This window comes from Raphanus sativus, chromosome 5 (genome assembly GCF_000801105.2).
Source record: "Raphanus sativus cultivar WK10039 chromosome 5, ASM80110v3, whole genome shotgun sequence".
NCBI lineage: Eukaryota > Viridiplantae > Streptophyta > Magnoliopsida > Brassicales > Brassicaceae > Raphanus > Raphanus sativus.
The window spans coordinates 22,211,032-22,234,841 of NC_079515.1; the positions used below are offsets into that span (position 1 = coordinate 22,211,032).

Below are 23,810 nucleotides of genomic sequence, written 5' to 3' on the forward strand. Positions count from 1 at the left end.
AACAATATGATTTTAATCAAATTATTCGAAATAATCTAGAAATAAGGAACAAAATGATGGGGGGGACAATGGGTGTGACCGCCCTGGATTCAATTTTTTATACATATATATTTTATACAAATAAAATATTTCCAGAAAGCATATTATAGGGGTTTAAATTATTTTTTGTCAGCAGTTTAAATAATTTTTATATATTTTTTTAATAGAGCTTTAGTGATAAATTTAATAAAAATGTTGGGGGTCAAAATTTTAGGGTCAATTTTTTTTGACTTAATCTAAGAGCATGATTAATCGGAGGGGAAGAGAGAAAGAGAAAAGATAAAGTTTCTTAACTAATAACTTTAAGAAATTTCTGAAATTAATTGGTTCTATTTTTTCACAGAAAAATAAAAAGTAAATAAATTATTATAATAATATTATTTTTTATTAAAAACTTTTATGAATTCATTCCGTTGGAGGTGTTTTAAGATGACAGCAAAAAAAACACAAGCTCCTTCCAAGTAATCTAAGTCCAATCCCTATTCGCAGTCGCATGCCAAATTCCTTGCTAGCTGATTTGTTGTCCCTAGGTATACATAAACTCATAACAGGATAAATTTATTAAAAATCATAAAAAAGAGTCACATAATATTTAGATAAATCTTAATAAAAGTCGATAATTCAAAAATCATGTAACTTATGTATAATAGTCAAATACTGTTAAAACAGAAACACAAAATTAAACTCAACTTGCTTTTAAGTGGATTACTAAAAAAAAACTATAGAATATAACATTTCCTCTAATACATTAATGTTAATAATTATACATCTAAAATCTAGTCTAAAATACTTTAAAATAAATGCACCTGCTAAAACCATGAAAATCATATATGATCTGACTGCTTTCTATTTCGTCTTCTTGGTTGGGCAATGCACTTAATTTGAATTGCAGGTTTTTAAATTGGCAAAAAAAAATTTTTTTCACTTTGATCGAAATTAAGATAAAGAAAATCAGGTTTAAAAAGACCTTTAAAAGCACGATTTTCTACCATCGGGTACATTGACATCGAAATCACACTTCATAGGCCCATAGACAGAAAGGATCCTAAGTTTAATTTTAGATCACTAATCATGAAACTAAAACTAATGAGAGACGGGTTAAATAAATCAGAATGTCCTATTTTGATTGTTATATAGTTATATTTATACAATATTAAAAATAAATAAATAAAATATCTATCATATATAAGATAAAGATTATTTTAATTTTCCGATAGAACTTAATCATCCAATTGCTCTTTAAAATATTTCAAATTATCTGATTTTCATTCAAAAAATTCAAACAATATGATTTTAATCAAATTATTCGAAATAATCTAGAAATAAGGAACAAAATGATAAAAGAATCGAACTTTAAACTTTTTCGGGTTTCTAACATTGTTATCTAGATAAAATCGGAAACAAAATAATCAAATCAAAACCAAATCTAAATTCATAAATAATTGAACGGTTTCTATATATTTTGAATCGAAAACAGAAAACTACAATCAAACTGAAACAAAAAAAAATTGGAATCAAACCAAAAACACTCATGACTAAATATATTAGTGAACAAAATCTAGTATCTCTTTAAAATTTAGGAGCTTTTTGGTAAAACCTTCTTTTTTTTAGGAGTAGATATGTCAGTTTTGAGTATCAACAGTACGGGAAAGAGATTTTTAGCCTCAATTTGTAATAGAAAAAAAATTGTGTTTTGTTCAAAAGAAAAAGAAAAAGTTCATCTTGCGGACATAAAATAGACGTGAGGTAAAAAAAAAGTTCATCTTGCGGACAAAAAATAGACGTGAGGTATGTTGGAGTTAGCTTGAAGCCCAAGCAATGATTTGTGTTTGGATAAATCCTAGTTGTGTTGTGATCTTGAAGGATAAAGATCATTATGTGTTTATCAACTAGGAATAGGATAATTACTCTCTTATATATACTTGTCGTGTGTGACATTATAAGTTATGAGTTTTGTGTTGTTGTGTTTAACCTAAAGCTTGAGAGTATTGTTCTTGAAGCTTGTTATTGTTTGAGTGAATAAGAGAAGGACTTCTTATTGATTTGGTGATCTTGAGATTCTATATTTGGTATCAGAGCCTTACAAAGATCTTTATCAAATCCAATTCGAAACATCCTAATCTATGGCAGACGAGAAAGACGACACCATGAAGAATAAGGAATCAGGACACTCTGCTGTTAAATTTCCAATGTTAACTACATCTAACTACACCGTATGGAGCATCAAGATGACGATTGCTCTCAAAGCCAGCGAGGTGTGGGAAACCATTGACCCTGGGAGTAAGGATATGAAGAAAAACAACATGGCAATAGCATTCTTATTTCAGTCCATACCGGAATCCTTGGTGCTACAGATTGGCGTTGTCAACACTGCAAAAGATGTTTGGGAAGCGATAAAGGGACGTAATCTTGGAGCATAAAGAGTAAGAGAGGCTAGACTGCAAACATTGATGTCCGAATTTGACAAATTAAAGATGAGTGATGGAGATACCATTGATGCCTTCGTCGGAAAGCTCTCTGAGATCTCATCAAAAGCATCTGCTTTGGGAGAAGTTATCGACGAACCTAAAATAGTGAAAAAATTCTTGAAAAGTCTACCAAGGAAAAGATATATTCAGATTATTGCTTCGATTGAACAGTTTCTCGACCTGAACAAGACGAGTTTTGAAGAGATAGTGGGAAGACTCAAAACCTATGAAGAAAGAATTAAAGATGAGGAAGAAGAAGTAAGTGATGATCAAACCAAGCTCATGTACGCTGACTCAGAGAACTATGGGGTAAACAGAGGCCGTGGACGGAGTGGTCGCATGTCTTGGAGAGGAAGAGGACGTGGACGTTCGTTTCAAGGACAGAGAGAAGCATATCGACAACGCTATAATGGAGATATATCACACATCACCTGCTTTAAGTGTGATAAGCAAGGCCACTATGCTAGTGATTGTCCAGACAAACAGCTCAAGCTCTCTGAGACCGTGGAAAAGAAGGATGACGAGACTCAGGAAGCTGACAACTTGATGATGCACGAAGTAGTCTACTTGAATGAAAGGAAAATAAATCCTGCTACTTTTGAGAATGAAACCGATACACAGAATGTATGGTACCTGGACAATGGAGCTTCTAACCATATGTGTGGAAATCGAAATTTCTTTATCTCTCTAGACGAAAGTATAACAGGTAAAGTGAGATTTGGAGACGACTCTATAATCAACATAAAGGGAAAAGGCTCTATAAAGTTTGTGTTTGATGGAGGAGAGAAAAAGATCTTAAGGGATGTCTACTATATTCCCGGATTAAGGTCTAATATTGTAAGCTTAGGTCAAGCAACTGAAGTGGGCTGCGAGGTTCGTATGAAAGACAAAGTTCTGTCTTTGTTTGATAAAAATGGAGGATTAATGCTTAGGACTACAAGATCAGGAAATCGTCTCTACAAAGTCTTGCTACATGTTGACCGTATGAGCTGTCTACAAGTAACAGTATCTGAATCATCTTTATGGCACGCTAGACTCGGTCACATGAACCTTGACACACTAAAACTGATGATAAGGAAGGAGTTTGTTACTGGCATATCAGATGTTGAGGTCAGGAAGGAAACATGCGTATCTTGTCTACTAGGAAAACAAGCCCGAAAGTCATTCCCACAAGCAACATCTTTTCGGGCCTCTGCTCCGCTTGAACTAGTCCATGGAGACTTATGTGGTCCGATCTCACCAATGACACCAGGACAGAAGAGATATGTCTTTGTGTTGATTGATGACTATACTAGATATATGTGGACCATTCTAATGGGAGAGAAGAGCGAAGCGTTTGAAAAATTCAAGATATTTAGGTCTATTGCTGAACAAGAAACTCAAAGAAAGATCAAGATGTTTCGAACAGATAGAGGAGGCGAGTTTCTATCTCATGAATTCAGAGTCTACTGTGAGGAGAAAGGAATCAAGCGCCACTTAACGGCTCCATATTCTCCTCAGCAGAATGGAGTTGTTGAAAGACGCAATCGCACTCTTATGGAGATGACTAGGAGTATTCTTAAACATATGAATGTGCCTAATAAGATGTGGGGTGAAGCGGTGAGACATTCGACGTACCTTATAAACAGATTAGCAACGAGATCTTTGGATGAGAAAACTCCGTATGAGATGTTACGATGCAAGAAACCAAACGTATCTCACCTAAAGGTGTTTGGTTGTGTCTGTTATGCAAGAACTGAGACACCAGGAAGGAAAAAGCTTGATGATAGAACGAGAAAACTGGTGCATTTAGGGACGGAGCCTGGGAGTAAAGCTTATCAGTTGCTTAATCCAGATACGAAAAGAATTATAGTGAGTCGGGACGTGGTCTTTAGCGAAGAGGAAGAATGGAGATGGAATGAGTCTGAGAAAACAGAGCACTCTGTTTCTGGTGAACTGATAGTGAGTTTGAGACAACAAATGGATAAGTCTGGTGATGAAGAGAGTAATCAAGAGGACGAAGATGAAACACCTGGGGAAGCTCAAGACAATGACAATGTCGTTATTGATGAACATGATGATGAGGAAGACGATCAACCCGCGCCAAGACGTTCACAACGTCTAAGCACAAAGCCTTCCTATCTTGACGATTATATACTACTGGCTGAGGTTGAGAGTGATAGACTGCTGATGATTGTGAATAATGAACCATGGAATTTCAATGAGGCGAGAAAGTTGCAGGTTTGGATCAAAGCTTGCGAGGATGAGTTGTTTTCAATCGAGAAGAACAACACTTGGATATTATGTGACTTGCCTGCTGGAGTAAAACCTATTGGCCTTAAATGGGTGTTTAAGATAAAGCGTAATGCGGATGGTAGCATCAGTAAGTTCAAGGCTCGCTTGGTAGCTAAGGGTTATGTTCAAAGACATGGTGTAGACTACGACGAGGTGTTTGCTCCAGTAGCTCGCATCGAGACCATACGTTTGATTGTAGCCTTGGCTGCATCTAAAGGGTGGGAGATTCACCACTTAGATGTCAAGACGGCGTTTCTCCATGGAGATTTGAAAGAGGAGGTATACGTGCTTCAACCTGAAGGTTTCGTTGTAAAGGGCCAAGAGAATAAAGTTTAAAAACTGAGGAAAGCTCTCTATGGACTTCGTCAAGCTCCACGAGCATGGAATATAAAGTTGAATGCGATACTACGAGGACTAGAGTTTGAGCGCTGTTCCAAGGAACCCTCCTTGTACCGTAAAGAGATAAAGGGTGAGGTTCTTGTGGTCGTCGTATACGTTGATGACTTGTTGGTAACAGGAACATCCTTGAAGATGATACAAGCTTTCAAACGGGAGATGGCCACCAAATTTGAGATGAGCGATCTTGGCAAACTAACCTATTACTTAGGAATAGAAGTTATTCAAGGAGAAGATGGTATTGTGTTAAAGCAGGAGAGATATGCACAGAAGATACTTGAAGAAACTGGAATGGACTTGTGTAACGCAACTCATGTACCGATGGAACAGAACGCTAAATTCTCTAAAGCAGAGCACGAAGCCAATATCGATGAGAAGGAATATCGAAGATGCATAGGCTGCTTGCGCTATTTGCTGCACACTCGACCTGATCTGTCCTTTAGTGTAGGTGTGCTCAGTAGATATATGCAGGCGCCAAAGGAGTCACACGGAGCAGCTTTGAAACATATACTAAGGTACTTACGAGGGACATGTTCTCTTGGACTGAGGTTTGTGCGTGGAAGGAACGAGTTACTAGAAGGATATAGCGACAGCTCTCATAATGTTGATGAGGATGACGGGAAGAGTACAACGAGTCATATTTTTTATCTTGGAAGTAGTCCGGTAACGTGGTGTTCTACGAAACAGGAGATAGTGGCGTTGTCTAGTTGTGAAGCGGAATTTATGGCTGCGACGGAAGCTGCAAAGCAAGCAATTTGGCTCCAAGAAGTCTTAAGTGAGGTGGTTAATCAAGAATGCAAGCGTGTGACAATAAGAGTGGATAATAAGTCAGCTATACAGATCACAAAGAATCATGTATTCCATGGCCGTAGCAAGCATATACATAGAAGGTTTCACTTCATTAGAGAGTGTGTGGAGAATGAACAAGTGGAGGTTGAGCATGTTCCTGGAACTGAGTAAAGAGCTGATATATTGACCAAGTCACTTGGGAGGATTAAGTTCAAAGAGATGAGGAGTTTGATTGGAGTTGAAGATGTAAGCGGGTTCAAGCTTAAGGGAGAGATTGTTGGAGTTAGCTTGAAGCCCAAGCAATGATTTGTGTTTGGATAAATCCTAGTTGTGTTGTGATCTTGAAGGATAAAGATCATTATGTGACATTATAAGTTATGAGTTTTGTGTTGTTGTGTTTAACTTAAAGCTTGAGAGTATTGTTTTTGAAGCTTGTTATTGTTTGAGTGAATAAGAGGACTTCTTATTGATTTGGTGATCTTGAGATTCTATAAGGTATATGTCAGAACTGACTACAGAAATGCAAACTTATGCACGTATTTCACGTAAAGACATGTATATGCTTTTTATGGTCTGTAACCGACTTATTTCAGATGGAAGGACAAAATACTACTTTTTATTTACATAATTATATAGTGATCCCTTTTGTGCTACAGTTAGTTATTTGGAGTATTGCAAATCAATACTTTAGCTAAAAATACACATAAAATATAATACATTTTACTAAAATCAATAATAATCACTGACCTTAGTAAATTTTTATTTTTCTGCTTTAGTCTTTGTTGCGTCGTATGATCACAGAGTATCTTATAGCAGGATATTAAATCATGTTGTGTTCATTAACTGGCCTCAAGTATTGATGTATCAAACTAGAAAAGGTAAGGAGTTCGATTCTTATTATAATCATTTAGTTTCAAAAAAATATTATTGATGTATTATCATGAAATGAAATGACCGATTTTGTAATAGAAAAGGTTCAGCTTGCGGACAAAAAATAGGCATGAGGTATATGTCAGAATTGACTCCAGGAACTACAAACTTATGAACGTATATTACGTAAAGACATATATGATTTTTATGGTCTGTAAACAAAATTATTTCGGCTGTAGGACAAAATACTACTTTTTATTTACGTACTTATACAGTGATGACCCCTTTAGTACGACGGTTACTTTTGGGGTATTTCAAATCAATACTTATCTAAAACACAACGAAAATAATATACGGCGACATCTATTAGCTATGAGTTTCATTGTTTTAAGAAAGTAGTAACACCTTTGCTAAAGTTACTAATAATCTTTGAAGAACCGATATAAATCTTACAGTCCACTAACCTTAATTAAATTTGGATTTTTCTGCTTTAGCCTTTGTTGCGTCGTATTCATATATATATATATGCTTGACTTAGCCTAAGATGACAACCAAAAACATAAGCTCCTGATAAAAACATGAGCTCCATCAAAGTAATCCAAGAGAGCATGCAATGTCTGTCTAGACATTGAAACTTACTAATAAAGTTGAATTTTGTTTGTTTGTTTTGGACATAAATTCGGATCTTTCTGCTTAGCCTTTGTTGAGTTGTGAGCCGAGAGGGAGGAGAATGGGTGCGACCGCCTTGGATTCAATTTTTATACATATATATTTTATTTTCTAGAAAGCATATTATAGATTTATAGGGGTTAAATTTTTTTTTTCAGCAGTTTAAATAATTTATACTTTTTAATAGAACTTTAGTGATAAATTTAATAAAAAGGTTGGGGTCCAAATTTTAGGGTCTAAAATTTTTTTTGTGACTTATTCTAAGAGCATGATTAATGGGAAGGGGAGGAGAAAACGAGAAAAGATAAAGTTTCTTAACTAATAACTTTTAGAAATTTCTGAACAATGTATATATATATATGTGGTAGCCAATAATTGGTTCTATATTTCACAGAAAAATAAAAAAGTAAATAAATTATTATAATAATATTATGTTTTATTATAAACTTTTATGAATTCTTTCTGTTGGAGGTGTTTTAAGATGACAAAAACACAAGCTCCATCCAAGTAATCCAAGTTCAATCCCTATTCCAATCTCATGCCAAATTCCTGGCTAGCTGATTTGTTGTCCCTATGCATACACATACACTCCTAACAGGATAATTTTTTTTAAAATCATAAAAAAGAGTCACAAAATATTTAGATGAATTTTAATAAAAATCGATAATTCGAAAATCATGTAACTTACGTATAATAATCAATACTGTTAAAACAGAAACACAAAATTGAAATCAACTTGCTTCTAAGTGGATTATTTTAAAAAAACTATAGAATATAATATTTCCTCTAATAAGTTAATGTTAACAATATATACATCCTAAAATCTAGCCTAAAATACTTAAAATAAATGCACCTATGAAAACCATGAAACTCATGTATATGATCTGACTCCTTTCTATTTCCTCTTCTTGGTTGGGCAATGCATTTAATTTGAATTGCAGGTTTTTAAATTGGTAAAAAAAAAAAACAAAATCTCTTCACTTTGATCGAAATTAAGATAAAGAGAATCAGATTCAAGAAAACCTTTAAAAGCACGATCTTTTTACCATCGGGCACATTGACATCGAAATCACACTTCATAGGCCCATGGACAGAAGGATCCTATTTTCAATTCTAGATCACTAATCATTAAACTAAAACTAATGAGAAACGGGTTAAATAAATCATAATGTCTTATTTTGATTGTTACTTATATTTATACAATATTAAATATAAATAAATAAAATATCTATCATATATAAGATAAAGATTATTTTAATTTTCCGATAGAACTTAATCATCCAATTGCTTTTTAAAATATTTCAAATTATCTGATTTTCATTCAAAAAATCCAACAATATGATTTTAATCAAATTATTCGAAATAATTTAGAAATAAGAAACAAAACAATAAAAGAATTGAATTCTAAACTTTTTCGGGTTTCTAACATTGTTATCCACATAAAATCGGAAACAAAAATAATCAAATCAAAACTAAATCTAAATTCATAAATAATTGAACGATTTCTATATATTTTGAATCGAAAAACCAAAAACTACAATCGAACCGAAACAAAAAAAAATGGAATCAAACCAAAAACACTCATGGCTAAATATATTAGTGAACAAACTGATGGATTAATACATCTTCAAAAAAAAATAGTTTCGCGCTTTGAAAGCGCAAGTCAAAATTTTGCATCTCTTTAAAATTTAGGAGCTTTTTGGTAAAACCTTCTCTTTGTTAGGAGTAGATATGTCAGTTTCGAGTATCAACAGTACGGGAAAGAGATTTAGCTTCAATTTGTTATAGAACAAAAATTTGTGTTTTGTTCAAAAGAAAAAGAAAACGTTCATCTTGCGGACAAAAAATAGACGTGAGGTATATGTCAGAACTGACTACAGAAATGCAAACTTATGCACGTATTTCACGTAAAGACATGTATATGCTTTTTATGGTCTGTAACCGACTTATTTCAGATGGAAGGACAAAATACTACTTTTTATTTACATAATAATTATATAGTGATCCCTTTTGTGCTACGGTTAGTTATTTGGAGTATTTCAAATCAATACTTTAGCTAAAAATACACATAAAATATAATACATTTTGCTAAAATCAATAATAATCACTGACCTTAGTAAACTTTTATTTTTCTGCTTTAGTCTTTGTTGCGTCGTATGATCACAGAGTATCTTATAGCAGAAACACTAGCTAGTGAGAGAGAGAAACACACACAAACTAAGCTCTTATGTTATCACTTGGCCATTTACACATGCCTGGAAGTAATCATGGAACACAAACTTCTTTTTTTTTTCATGGAACACAAATTTACTCACACAAACACTATGATTCTAAGATCTCTTCTTCATAAGCTTTATTTTACTTGGACACAATGAAGTAATCGAGTTTATAAGAGGAACACAGAATTGTTACAAAAAAAGAGGAATACAGAATACTAAACTGTAAACATAACGTATTGTTCAGAATACTAAACTGTAAACATAACGTATTATTCATACATTACAACAATGTTGTTCTAGAAATGTTTTCAAGGGTTTTACACCTCTGGCTTGTAGGAGAAGCCATTAACAATGAAACCTCCATCAACACAGATGGTTTGTCCTGTTATATAAGAAGCTGCAGGGAGACAAAGAAATGTAACTAACGACGCAACCTCACGCGGTTCACATGCACGGCCTAATGGGGTTCTTGAGAACATAGCATCAGCGAATTTCTTGTCATCAAGATACTGGAAAATTACATTTAATCCAAAATTCAGGTAAAAAAAGAAGATGAAGTAAAAAGCTCAAACTCCGTAGGAAAAAAAGCAAAGATGTTTAGTTTACTTTTCTGACAAGTGAAGTTGCAGTGACCCAAGGAGCTACAGAGTTAACCCTTATGCTATCACTTGCCCATTCACAGGCCAAGTTTCTTCCCAGTTGATTCATGGCTCCTACATAAAATGAATCTCAGAATACATATTAACATAATTACACACACATTCACTAGTCATAATATTGATCTATGAACCTTTTGTTGCACCATATATGGGGGCAGTGCCAGAGACAATCCCTGATACAGAGGAAATGAATACGATACTACCGTTTCCCGAGGCTTTAAGCAGAGGATGTGCCAATTGGGAGATATGGTAAGCAGATTCCAAATTTGTAGCTATCAAACTTGAGAAATCTTCTGCTGTACTTTCTAAAGTTGGCTTTAACATGAACTTGCCAACATTGTTTACCTGCATGTAATAATTATTGTAAATGGTCAACAGAAAAACTTGGCAAACATAAAAGCAAACACAGAAAAATAAAATTTAGATTTAAATGAGCATAAGAAAGCTTGGAGTGGACTTTACAAGGATGTTGAGTTTGGAACCAAATAGAGAAGAAACAGTCTGTATCAATTGCTCTCTCTGAGGTCGAGAGGTAACATCACAAACTGAACCACTGACTTGAAAACCTTTAATTTGCCATTCACTTAAGCATTCATCAAGCGAAGTTTTGTCTATATCACACGTGTGTACTCTTGCACCAAAACTTGCAAGCTCCTCCACTATTGCATACCTAAAACCAAGTATCAAGCTCAGGATTCTTGGATCAAATTTTCATAATTCTCACAAATAAATGAAATAAAAACTATAGAAGAAACTAAGAAATAGAGCATTTGAGAAGAAGGAGGAGGCGAACCCAATTCCCTTGGTTCCACCGGTGACAAGAGCAGTCATACATTGAAGACTCCACCTGTTGATATCCATTCTTTGTGTTAATATGTCACACTAAGTCACTATAGCCAAAAATATAATCAGCTAAGAGTGATAAGACTAATGGTTGGCGATGTATCCGATATGAGAGACTTATTGTGAAACAACTGTTGAGAAGACGACAACGCAAGAGAAAGGTACTGAACATATGTGGACCTCTCGTTTTCCTGTAGCATGAAACACGTGGTTAAACAAAGCATGTTCTTGTCTTTATGGGAATCGTCCCCCTTCAAATATAAACGGCTATGATTTTGATTTGGCTGTTGGATGCACGATCGTCATTTGGATTTTAATGAGTTTTGAGATCTCAATAAATATAATACTCACATCTAGCCAGTTATTGAATTTTTTTTTCATCAAACGGCTACCGGTTATTGAATTTACATGACCTTTCTTATTTTAAGTGATGACATTGACAATATTAGATAAATTATCCGTAACACTCCTACCGCTTCCACCATCAGTGGACTCGGACGCCGCTTACAAATTTTTTGGAAGCTTGAAATACTTGATTATTGATTATTGTCTCTCTAGTCACAGTTTGTGTTTTGATCTCACTCATTGACTATTGTCTATCTAACCACAGTTTGTGTTTTGATCTCACTCGAACAATGTTACAAAACATTTTACAATGTGTCATTCTTTTTTCTACTACTCCAACCCAAACATATTTAATTATAATTTTTTAGACCACAAGAAGTTACATTAGTATTTTGTTTTTATATAACCAATAGGCGAACCTCTAATTGCACGTATATTTCCCTGAAAAATCTTGTCTGGATCTGTTTTATTGTATACTAAGCTACCTCGGGAAGTTTACATTCATCTCCTGTCTACGACCATCTAAACTAATGAAGACTTAAGCAGTTCAACAATCTATTTTAAAATTGTTCTTTTATGTGTGAATATATCAGGTCTCTTACGTAGATTTATACATAAATATTTAACAATAATATGTCTAAATACTATTAAAACCCCCCATAAGTAGATGATAGAACAATTAAGTCAAGCACATACACACATAATAAGAAATTAACTTTCACTTCTTTCTTTTAATTTTCCATCAATGGCAATAATTTACAAATCAATAGCTCTCTCCATTATCACTCAAATATGCCTCTTTTCTTGCGTGTCAAGTCAACAACAAGAAACAGAGTTTCTTCACTTCACTATGGATTCATGCCAAAGTATGGATCATCCAAGATCCTCCCAAGTTGCATCTTGGAGCTAACAAAAAGCTCAAGGAGACAAATGGGTCAAGCTTTCAATAGCTTCTCCATACCTTTCAACAACCCTAACTCATCAAACGCGCTTTCTTTCACGACAAGTTTCGTTTTCTCAATCAACGCGCCAGGTCATGGCCTAACCTTTCTGATCTCTCCCTCCATGGATCGAATACAGTGGATCGGAATGCTTCTCAACGTCACATTGGCCCCTCTTGACATTTTAAACCTAAGTTTCCTCTTTTGTCAAGAAAGATGAATCTGTCTAAGATTTTTATTGAGAAGATGTACGTGGGATTCTCAGCATCCACTGGAAACATAACGAGTGATCATTATGTGATTGGATGGAGCTTTAGCAGAGAAGGGAGAGCAAAAGACTTTGATCTCACTCTACTTCCATCTCTCTCTTCTTCACCTGATTTTGATCCCATTTCAAGTCCTCCTTCGGATTCAGCAACCCTAAACACTAAAGTAATAATAGTCTCTGCATTTGCAGTCATGGTTTTTTATAATTTGATTGAACCAAGAAGCAAACGCATTGGTCTTATGATAATTGTGTTACTTTCCTGGATTTATTAGAGAACATTAGCAATGTTTCGTTTTATAATTACACTGATGGTCTGCTGATCCTCCAGTTTATTTTCCTTTTCATACACCACATCATTATTGTTATGGAATTCTAGAGTTTAAACCTCCATCAATACAAGTGTTTGTCCATTTATATAAGAAGTTACAGGAAGACACAGAAACATAACCAACAACTACATCCAGAGACTCAAGTTAAGGGCCAATATAGCCTGACCCTTACCATGAAATGTTGCCTGACACCAAATGTAAACGCTTCGCCCAAACAAAAAAAAAAAGTTGAAGAGCCAACCAAAGTACTTTCCCGTAAACTAAAACATTTTTCTCGCAGATGTTCTAAAATCATGAGAAAAAAATAAAGACACTGGACAATGAACGAACTGACTTTCTCTAAAAACGTTGCTATTGTCAAGATCAGAAGTCAAACTCGCCAAGCGCCTGAAAAAAAAATAGACAGCAAATGTCAGTATTATCGTTAACCAGAATAACTCCAAGCTTAACTGAGGGAGGGGGAACATTGTACTTTGTTGAAGAGGATGTCCTTATCGTTTATATGCATGATCCCATCTTTCAGATTACACTTCCACCTGCTCTTTGTGCGAGTCACCTAATTTACAACACCAAAGAATTAGAGCTACGCACACATCCGGAAACCAGAGACAACAGGAGAGTCAGTTACCTTGTCAAACTGAGCCAAAACCAGATGTTGCGTGTTCATATCCTCACCACTCTCTAAGTCATCTAGCTCGTCATCGTCATCATCTTCGTTCAACAGCTCTTCGTCATCTTCAATGATATCGTTTTGAGCAGTAACAGGAGTGCTCGTTTGGATCTCTAACAAAGAGCACAAACATAGTTATTTAAATTTTCCAAATACACTCTCTAACAATTTTGTTAGCCTTCTCTTACCGTTTGGAGCAGGTGTTCTGCCCTCGTTGAAGTCTTCACTGGGTCCTTGATAGCTGTATATCTGCAACTCAGAAAATGTTGAATGTCATAAGAGATTCTGACTACTCAATTAAGAGGAGAAGCATTCATACATTTGGAGTGGACAACATTTCATCATAAGGGTCAGGCGTTGGCCCATCCACTTGAGGTATCTTTGAAGATGAGCAGATTACATCTCGTGGGACCCTTTTATCGCCAACAAATGTTATGCAGAGTGTATCACCCTCAAGGCTCGCCTGCAACATTGTGCTAAAATCAGATGAAATCACTGAGATTTCAATAAATACTTCATTCTTTTCCTATGATAGAAATGAAAGGAGCTATTCCAGAAACAAACCATAGGCATGGCATCGCATGCACCATCCTGTTGTGGTATAGATCCACCATTTTGATACTGTGCAGAAGACTCATCACGCTTCCGTTTCCCGGATGATGGGACAAATAAGTCCTGGACGTATTCGAATGTAATATAATAAGTTCCATAGCTTACTGTTTAGGTATAGTAAGCTTAAATGATGTGTACAATGAGGAAGTACTTGAGAAGAGCACTAATCAAATCAATTATCTAAGTGTTGCAATGAAGATTAAAACCCAAAATCAAGGTTCTGGATAAAGATGTAACGTAGAAGTACCTGTGTAAAATGCTGATTAGGGTTTCCTCTCTCAGGCTCATCACGGCCATCCACATAAGCTGGACATTTATATCCCAAACAACAAACTGAGACATTTTTCTTTTCACTTGGGTATTAAGTGCAGGTAAAATCAGTACTTACCAACATTGACATCAAGCCTTGGATTTGTCCAAGGAGAAGGTGGTTGCTGCAATAAGAAGCATATTCGCAGTTTTCATAACCACTTAGAAAATCAGTTAACACAACACATCATTTTACGAAAGTAGCACTCACCATATAAGGACTGGGTCTTGCTTTAACATCAGCATGGCTTCCATTCTCAGCTCCAGGAGTGGGATAATCACTTGATCCAGTAGGGATATTATACATAGAAGAGTTATCAGCCGTACCAGGAAGCGGCGTTGGAAGGGGAGTCTGCATAGGTGTCTGCTCCACACAGTGAAAAATATTTAAAAAAAAAAAACAATTACTATCTCAAATGGAAAAAAAAAGCCAAGTCTCTGTGTTTCGTTTCTCAATTAAGTGAAAAGTTAACACTCACAGGAGGGAAGAGCATTTCAGCAGTGGGAGTCTCGTACTCCTCTGTACCTTCATAAGGAACATTCAGATCATGAGTCAATGGACCTCCAGGTGTTGGCCTCTGAGCCGATGACCTTTCAATTGGTCCAGACAAGACTCCAGCTTGCATCATCTTTGTCTCCCAAATCTACTCGGACAAAAAAAGAACTACAAGAGATTAGCTCCAGTCCCAATTCCACTAAAAGAATCAATCTTTCAATCATATTCAAACCCTAATTGAAAAAACATACTCCTTGAAGCTCAGAGAGAACACTCTCGCCGGGACCTCCGTTGTTAACGAACTCCTCACGGACTTTGCTGACGACGTCCTCGATGACGTGGATATACACACCGCTCGTTGTCGTCGTTGTAGCCATCTTCTCAAAATCTCCTCAATTCAATTCCGGCCACAAAAAACCAAAATTGGACCTCCACGAATCTGAAAGCATCGATTTAGAAAAAAAATTACTCCAAAAGAAATGCCCTAAATACAATCGGAGCCAATTAAGCTCACCTGGGTTGAGGCGGAGGTTGTAAGACGGAGCTTAGTGGAGATCGGCGACGAAGCGAGGAGATCGAAGGCGCACCGGTCAAGACAAAAATTAAAAAAAAAAACAGTGAAGAATATAAATAGGTTTGGATCAGATCACATCTCAATATGGACACGTGCAATCATCTGCGCCACCGCAAGAATATAAATTGTTTTGGTTCGTTTTTTTTCTTCGGCACAAAGCGGTTTTGGTTCGGTTCGGTTTACTGGATCCAAACCATGCCAATAACCAACTATTTGATTTCTTTACTTTTTTTTTTGCTGCCTTTGATTTATTGTCATTTTATGAAATTAACTAAAATAATATTTTTCTTTTCAAATGAGCTTTTCCCTCTAAATTTTTTTTATAGTTGCAAATTTTTAGTGGGACTAGCTTTATCTTACACTTCTAAATTTGATGGAGAAATTAAGAAAAAATACTTAATTTTACTAACTTTATTCAACCTAAATTGTTAACGGAAAATTTTATAGTTCCACTGACATACAACCAACCATTAAAGACTATTCGAAATTTAAAAGTTTTTTGAGCATGCCAATTCCTTTGCGCTTTTTCTTGGATTAAGAGATTTTAAGTGGGAGACGAATAATTAGCGGAGAAACCAGTATTTTTAAAATCAGATCAGTTAATAATGGATTCATTAGTCATTGTGGTTCGACCAGATTTAAATTGTATTCAATTGGATTTGATTGGATTAATTAAACTGAATTCAACGATATTTTGTAAATGATATGTATATTTATCCTATCACATAAAAAATTTCAACATCCATAATATTAAAAAAATTAAAAAATAACAACTAGAATGTAACAAAGTAATAAAATAATTTAGTAGTTCAAATCAAAAATCAATACGAAAAGCACATTTAAATGTTATTCTCGAGATCTTTATCATTCTAAATCGGCATCATATTTTTTTTAAAAAATTATATACATTTGTTAAACTTAGATTTTGAAATAATTGTCCTTTCATAAGATATAAATTTCAAAAACGTAAATGTTTAAACTATTAAAGTCTTCAAAACAAGTGATCATGAAATAAAATTTATACAAAATGCGAAGTAAACAAAAACAATATTGTGACGTGAAAATTAAACTTTGTGAATCTATGATTTGTGAGTTGCAAATACATCAATAGAAAAAAAATGAGAGACGATGCTTTACTAATATTTTATAAATCTTATTTTTCTTAAAAATAATAAATATTAATTATTTTATTAAAATGGGGGTTTGTCAGTTCAGTGTGTCACCGGATTTCGGAATTTTTGACTATCGATATGGATTGTTAAATGGTTCAGCTTTAATTGGATTTTGACATTAATCCAACCTGAATTATTGCCTGGTTCATGATTCAACCCGATCTAATTATTGGTTTGGTTCGGATTTGAAAACACTGAGAGAAACATATATACGTAGCATTTACTCTTTTTCACTATTTAACAAAAACTTAGTGTTTCTGTGAATAAGACAGTTAGAATTGCTTTTTTACAAACGTAGTGTTTGTTCTTAGTTGTATGACCAAAAGTGAAGCATTTCACCTACTCATGTTTACAAGTAGTTTAGTTTATTTAGGCTGTAACTGGATTGTTGATTTTTGGAATGGAACGATATAGAATGGCTTATTCCATTAATTCTATAAAAAAATTATATGTTGATATGAATAGAATGAAATACTCACCCCATCTATTCCACAAAGAAAATAGGTAAAAATATAAAGAGGAATGATTCCACAATAAATTTGATTATGAATGAATGGAATTAATTTCATTCCATTTTTTTGCTGGATTTCATTTGTATCATTTCGTTTATTATAATTCCATTAATTCCATATTTTTCTACCAGTTACAGCCTTACTTGTATTGAATATAATTTTTAGGTATAAAATAATTGTATGATGTTATAGGTAAAATAATTGTATAATATATATAGGTAATTCAATATCTTGATATAATTAGTTATATCCAATTAACAAATACAATAACAATACTATTAATATTTACACTTACGAAAATAATATTTTCATAATACTAAATATAATAAATTAATAATTCACACCAATATAAATTTTTCACATTGTTATTTATATATAGTTGGTATCTCTAACAGTTCATATATTATATCCAAAAATATCAATGAGGAGATAGTTTAAATCAATTATGACAATATGTTTTATTTCTTTATAATATTAAATGAATTCACACAATTAAATTATTTTTCACACAATTAAATTTTTATTTACTTTTGATTAAATTAAATTAAAATTTTTATTTACTTTTAGTTAAATTTGATTTTACATGACTTTTTATCAAATATATTTATTTTAAAATCATTCAAGATCATATACATATTTTAATTTTAAACTCAAAGAGTAATATTTATGTTTAAAAGATTTTTCTATTATATTGTGAATAATTTTATTATTCATAAATTATTTTAAAAATAACTCTTTTTAAATATGAAAATAAATAGCATTATATATATATATATATATATATATATATATATTAATCTAGACTTGTATAGTAGTTTTGGACCATTTTTACACATTTTTATCATTCAAATATATGTTTTAAACCGTTAAATCTGTTTGATTTACATTTGTATCACTCAAAACATTTGATCCATTTTTGCTCTATTCGATCCATTAAATTTCTAACATGATTGGCTTTCTCCAATTCATTCAAAGACTAAGACGTTGGTGTTGTTTAATCCATAGTCGCATGGAATAAATGATGATTTTATACTAATATTAACAAACCACGATAATATGCAGGTATATCTTAGGGTTAATTTGTGTAATAGTCCATTTGTAAGATAAAAGTAAGGATATAGTATCAAGTTTTTTAAGAGAAATATTACAGACGATTCTCATCCGACAATTCTATCTGCAGATCTTTTGTAAGCATTTCTCCATTAATTCGCATAATTCTGCATTTTTTAGGAATCGAAATTCAGATTTTCTGGTGTAAAAGCATTAATGAATTATTAGTCAAACCACTGGACTAAGGAAGCTTCCACAAGATATATCATTGATTTTTACATAATTAGATTTTATAGCCTTTGTTTCCTTCTCTTCCGATTATACCTTCATCTATACAAGTAACTGGTAAATAAATGATGCTAAAGTTTATAAATAATGAGTGATTATAAAGGAACGGCTGTGATAAAAGGTAGATAAAAATAGAACATGCTAAATGGTAATAAAATGAAATATCATCATATATATTGTTTAAATTTTGAAATGTCTATGATTACAAAGAAAAAAGTAATGTTTATCACAACGTCAACCCAAAATTCTATAAATAAACCAAAAACACTAATCACTAAACCTTAAAGAAAATATAAACTCTAACCCAGATATCAAAATATTTAAATAGTATATAATATGAAATATTATTAAAATAGAATAGTTACAAACAAAATAACATACAAAATAACATATTACATGTTATTCAGATTTTGAAATATTTATGATTGCAAAAAAAAGAAATAATGTTTATCCCAACATCAACTCAAACCTTTCATAAACTAAACTCAAAAAATTAATCATTAAACCTTAAAAGAAACTATAAACCTTAATACAAATATCAAATATACATATAGTACATAATATCAAGCATTATCAGAATATAATAGTAACAAACGAAATAACATATAGTACATATTGTTCAAATTTTGAAATGTTTATGATTATAGGAGCCAATGGTTACTCCAACGTCAACCCAAACCGTCCATAAACTAAACGCAAAACATTAATCATTAAAATCTAAAAAAAAAAACTCAAACTCAAATATCAAAATATACACACAATATATAATATGAAGCATTATTGAAATAGAATAATAACAACAAAATATAACAGTACATATTGTTCAGATAACATAGGGGGTGATTGGTAGAAGCTGTAGGAGCTGTGGACAGCCATTTTAATTTATACAGCTCTTTTTTAAAGCAATCATGCTTTTATTTTCAAAATTAAATCTAAAGCCAAAACATTATAAAAAGAAATATATTAGTTTTAGACAGCACTTTTTCTATAGATTTTATTCAGTGTTCTGAAAATTCTCTACATCAAAATAAACTAAAGCCAGAACTAAAAATCTAAAACCTAAATCTTAGAGCAAAAAATAGAAAGCCACAACCTCTACCAATCATCCCCATAATATATGGGAACCTGCAGTACATATGAGTTTGAGAGATTCATTTTTTCTAGAGTTGAAAAATAAAAATTAGAAAGAGTAAGAGAAGATAATATTTACTGGTGATTTGGTGAGGTTGTCCCCTAATTTGACTATGGGAAGAGAAGAAACCACCACAGGAGTTGGAGGAGAAAATAATATACACTAACTATAACCATAAAATAGAATAATATGCTGCATTAGCATCATTGTTCATCTTCTTCAATTTTTACTCTCATCTTCTTTATTATGTGTTTGAATCATCGTATAGTTAATTAATAAGCTCTCTACTGTTTTGATCGCTATCATCTATTAAAAATCATTATAAATTTTTGGTGAGGTGGTCGGTAAAGAAGAAATAGTTGGTGAAAAAGTGTAGTTGAAGCGACAATGGTAATAAAAGAATCATCGATGGTAACTGATGATAGAAAAAAAAACCTATATTTTTTTTTGTCAACCGGTCATTAAAAGATAATATAGTATATATTTTAGAAATACTAGAGTTGATTTTTTGGTTAAATTCTTAATTATATTTTAGTTTATAGTTTTCTGACCCAATTTCCATATATATATTACTTTCTCAGTTGCTACTCGGCTACTCCTTTAATCATTACCATGAAACATGTGTTTGTCTGATCTGTGATTGTGGAGCAAACAGTCACTTGAACATGTGATGTTTATAGGCTTATCCTCAAGGCCTTTAATCAAGTCAATCAATGAACTTTAGATATAGTCAATAAATCTAAGTGAAGCCCTAGAATAAGTATTAATATCGAACTCTTGCATTTGCTAAACACGAGCCTTTCGGTTCAACGTTTGAAAAGAAAATAAAAAGTATCCCCAAAGCTATAGTTCCCCTCAATCGAAACGAACAGTCGCCACAAAAATTTTGATACCTACTTAGCCACTTGGTTACGCAGTTTCAAAATCAGAAGCTGCTATCTCCACCGTCAGATTTTCACTCTGACATATCCAACGTGTCTCATAGCGCCATTTCATTCATTTTCCAAAGTTTGTAATGTTTCTGACACTGTTCACTTTCTCTCCCTTGTACTTTTGTGTTTGGTTTCTCACCTGAGAAGTCTGAGTTTCTTTCTTCTTTAATTTCGCATTTTTGTATATTTCTACTCTTAAGAATTTCCCCGTACGTTTATTTTTGAGTTTTTTTTTGCAATAATTGAAAAAGGCTTTTGAATAAATGTATAACGTGATCACTTATTTTCTGATTAAATCCAAAATTCCTATGATCATGACATTATCGTCAGAGTCAAAAAGAGACAAAGATCGAGTGGTTCACAATTTTCCATTGGATTCTTCATTATCTCGGTTTTTTTCCCACTCTAATTGTATTCATGTCAGTAACGCGGAATAATGCCCAAGTAAGCACATTCTCACACACAAGTATACTAATTCTATCTTAATTTTTCCATTTAGATATAATCTGCTTCATATAGTATTATATAGGATATTAGTCTTTTTCAGGTTTCATATATAGGAAACTTAGGTTTGGGAAGGGAATCTTCCCTCTGCTAATACACAACAAAGTGTGAAAAGATTACTGCCACAAGATGCAGAAACGTATATCTATAAAGACCAGGTTGGGCAAAAGGTTTTTTAGAAATAGCTAAATATAAAGCTCCTGGCATGAGTGTTTTAAAAAAAGGCTCCTGGAATGAAATATTTCTGTAACTTTTTGAAGAATTTATTATCTTCTCTTTTATTTTTTTTATATTTTTTTTAAATAGGTTTTGCTGTACTAACTCAGTTAGTCAATATGTAATACTAATTATTAATGAAAAAGATAACAAATCCAAAATATATATGTTTTGGCTTGGCATTTGGCAAGATCTATAATCTGTAACATAAACTTTATTGACCACATAATCACCCCCATCAGGATAACTATGCACTAATTAGAACCCATTACGGTTCTTTTAAAAGTATTGTTTGAAGTCTAGTCACGGCCATAAAAAGAGCTGCAAAAGGTCATATGGAGCCAAGTAAAATTAGTAAAGATCAATGTGAAAAATACTCAGATCTGTTGACCAAAAAAACAACCTCAGATCTTTGACCAAATTAATTATCATTGGTTATTATTTAACTATTTTCCAGACATTGTGAAAGTGACTATTCAATTTAATCCCATCAAAATAATTGTACGTCTCGACACATGACCCTCCAGATTGTGGCATAAAATTTTCACCTTTTTCTATATGTTCGATGTTTTAATTTTATTTTCATCAGACGACACACTTTAAATTATTTATACATCTGTATTCATGACTCTGTCTTATCAAAATTATTAATAATAATATATCATCAAAAGAATCTCTTTCTTACAATGTACTAGTATAGAAACTTGTAGCAACCTAGAGTGGAGAATCAAACTGATCTAATATAAGAAAACAAAAAGAATATAAATGCATGAGATCTAAGCTAGGAATCATGTTTATGCCAACAGACAAGCATAGCCACACACCTTCTCATGATGTAAAACCTTCCCTTCTGTTCTTTGGCCAAGCTACTGTACTTTTGAGTAATAGAAGAAGATGATGATCCTTTCTCTTTCTTTGAGGAGCTTCTGGAGATGGAGGACGAAGAGGAAGGCACTGAGCATTTAGTGGATGAGCTTCGTACGAATGCAGGAGCCTTTGTGGATGAAGCACTAGTTGAGTAGCTTCTAGAGAACTTAGATTTAGAGGAACTAGATGAGCACGAGGCAGCTGATGCATCCTTTTTTGACAGCTTCCACTTCTCGTCCATGACTGCGTTTGCAAGAAGAAAGAAAGATGGAGAGGAGGAGATATAGAGTTTCTTCTGACTCAGATAGAGGCCGGTCTCTATTTTTTTTTTTTTTTGTGAGTTTGTGGTGATTGAGATAAAAGGAGAGATAGTGATCTAGAGAGAGGGAGAGACAAGAGAACTGCTTATATTATATATAGTGAGTTAAATAGATATAAATTCACAGTATCCTAATTAGCTCCGCTTCACACAGAAAGAATAGAACAAGTGTTTAACCATTAACTATTTCACACAAATTTATGCATAGTTAAACTTTTTAAAAAAGGTCGTAGAGCCGTAATAAAGCAAAAACTATAAACAAATATTGTTACCCGAGTATAACAGTTAAAATGATCACAGTTTAATTATGTTAGGATAGTTTAATAAGTTCTAGCCAAAATTACAGGGTTTCTGCCTACTAACTTCCTTTTTCAATCTTTCTATTTTATGACTTTTTACCCATAGAACGTCTTTTAAGAAACAATTGTGTTTTAAATAGGTTACAAGTATGATTTTCACAAATAAGACGTGTGTATAGTCAGTACGCATGTATATATTGTATTGTATTTACACATAACACATTTTGGTTTTATACAAGCACGTATTAATAAGACTGGCGTTCTTCCTTCATACTTTCTCTTTATAAAGGATTTTTTTGTTGTTGGTCAAGTTCTTCTCCTTAATATATGGATGAGCTTTTTACTTGATTTATTTTACACTGGTTGTGATTCGTTGATCCGAATGGCTAGAGATCGTCGCTTTTTTTCTTTGTAGGTTCCACATTTCCATCAAAATGACTTGAAGCCTCACATACTAATATCAATCACTCATTATGGTTGTAAAAAATAAAAAATAAACAAAGACGTTGTTAACAATCAACGTAATCAACCGTCACGTGAGAGCGAGAGAGAGAGGACAATAATTGGTATCCATACATGTGTTAGTGTGTTTATTGGTCTACGACTGAAAGTATATTTACGCAAATAAAACTGGTATAGTGGGAAGGTAACCATAAGAAAATTCGTAATTAGATTACTATTTCTAAAACTAGTTGGAGTTATAGCAAAGCTTCCACGAAATCCAAAATAACTCTTGTGGAATCATACCT

General features: G+C 33.1%; 3 protein-coding genes across 3 annotated transcripts; all 3 read right to left on the bottom strand.

Moving 5' to 3' along the window:
* Nucleotides 1–9,877: 9,877 nt before the first annotated feature.
* On the bottom strand, nt 9,878–11,326 carry LOC108859725 (tropinone reductase homolog At1g07450). Its single transcript, XM_018633633.2, has 5 exons — nt 11,177–11,326; nt 10,846–11,053; nt 10,515–10,728; nt 10,331–10,437; nt 9,878–10,233 (listed from the first exon to the last, which is right to left on the bottom strand). The coding sequence occupies exons 1-5, from the start codon at nt 11,242–11,244 to the stop codon at nt 10,042–10,044; spliced, it is 789 nt and encodes a 262-aa protein (XP_018489135.1). The 5' UTR covers nt 11,245–11,326; the 3' UTR covers nt 9,878–10,041.
* Nucleotides 11,327–13,172: 1,846 nt separating this feature from the next.
* Nucleotides 13,173–15,861, bottom strand: LOC108856609 (transcription initiation factor IIA large subunit). The gene is made up of 12 exons (XM_018630454.2): nt 15,711–15,861; nt 15,448–15,635; nt 15,180–15,344; nt 14,912–15,064; nt 14,780–14,825; nt 14,639–14,697; nt 14,344–14,454; nt 14,099–14,242; nt 13,968–14,028; nt 13,738–13,892; nt 13,582–13,665; nt 13,173–13,496 (listed from the first exon to the last, which is right to left on the bottom strand). The coding sequence occupies exons 2-12, from the start codon at nt 15,571–15,573 to the stop codon at nt 13,473–13,475; spliced, it is 1,128 nt and encodes a 375-aa protein (XP_018485956.1). The 5' UTR covers nt 15,574–15,635; nt 15,711–15,861; the 3' UTR covers nt 13,173–13,472.
* Nucleotides 15,862–22,211: 6,350 nt separating this feature from the next.
* LOC108859648 (small polypeptide DEVIL 9) lies at nt 22,212–22,867 on the bottom strand. The gene has a single exon (XM_018633559.2). It carries the CDS (start codon nt 22,682–22,684, stop codon nt 22,358–22,360), a length of 327 nt encoding a protein of 108 aa, XP_018489061.2. The 5' UTR covers nt 22,685–22,867; the 3' UTR covers nt 22,212–22,357.
* Between the last annotated feature and the right edge of the window lie 943 nt (nt 22,868–23,810).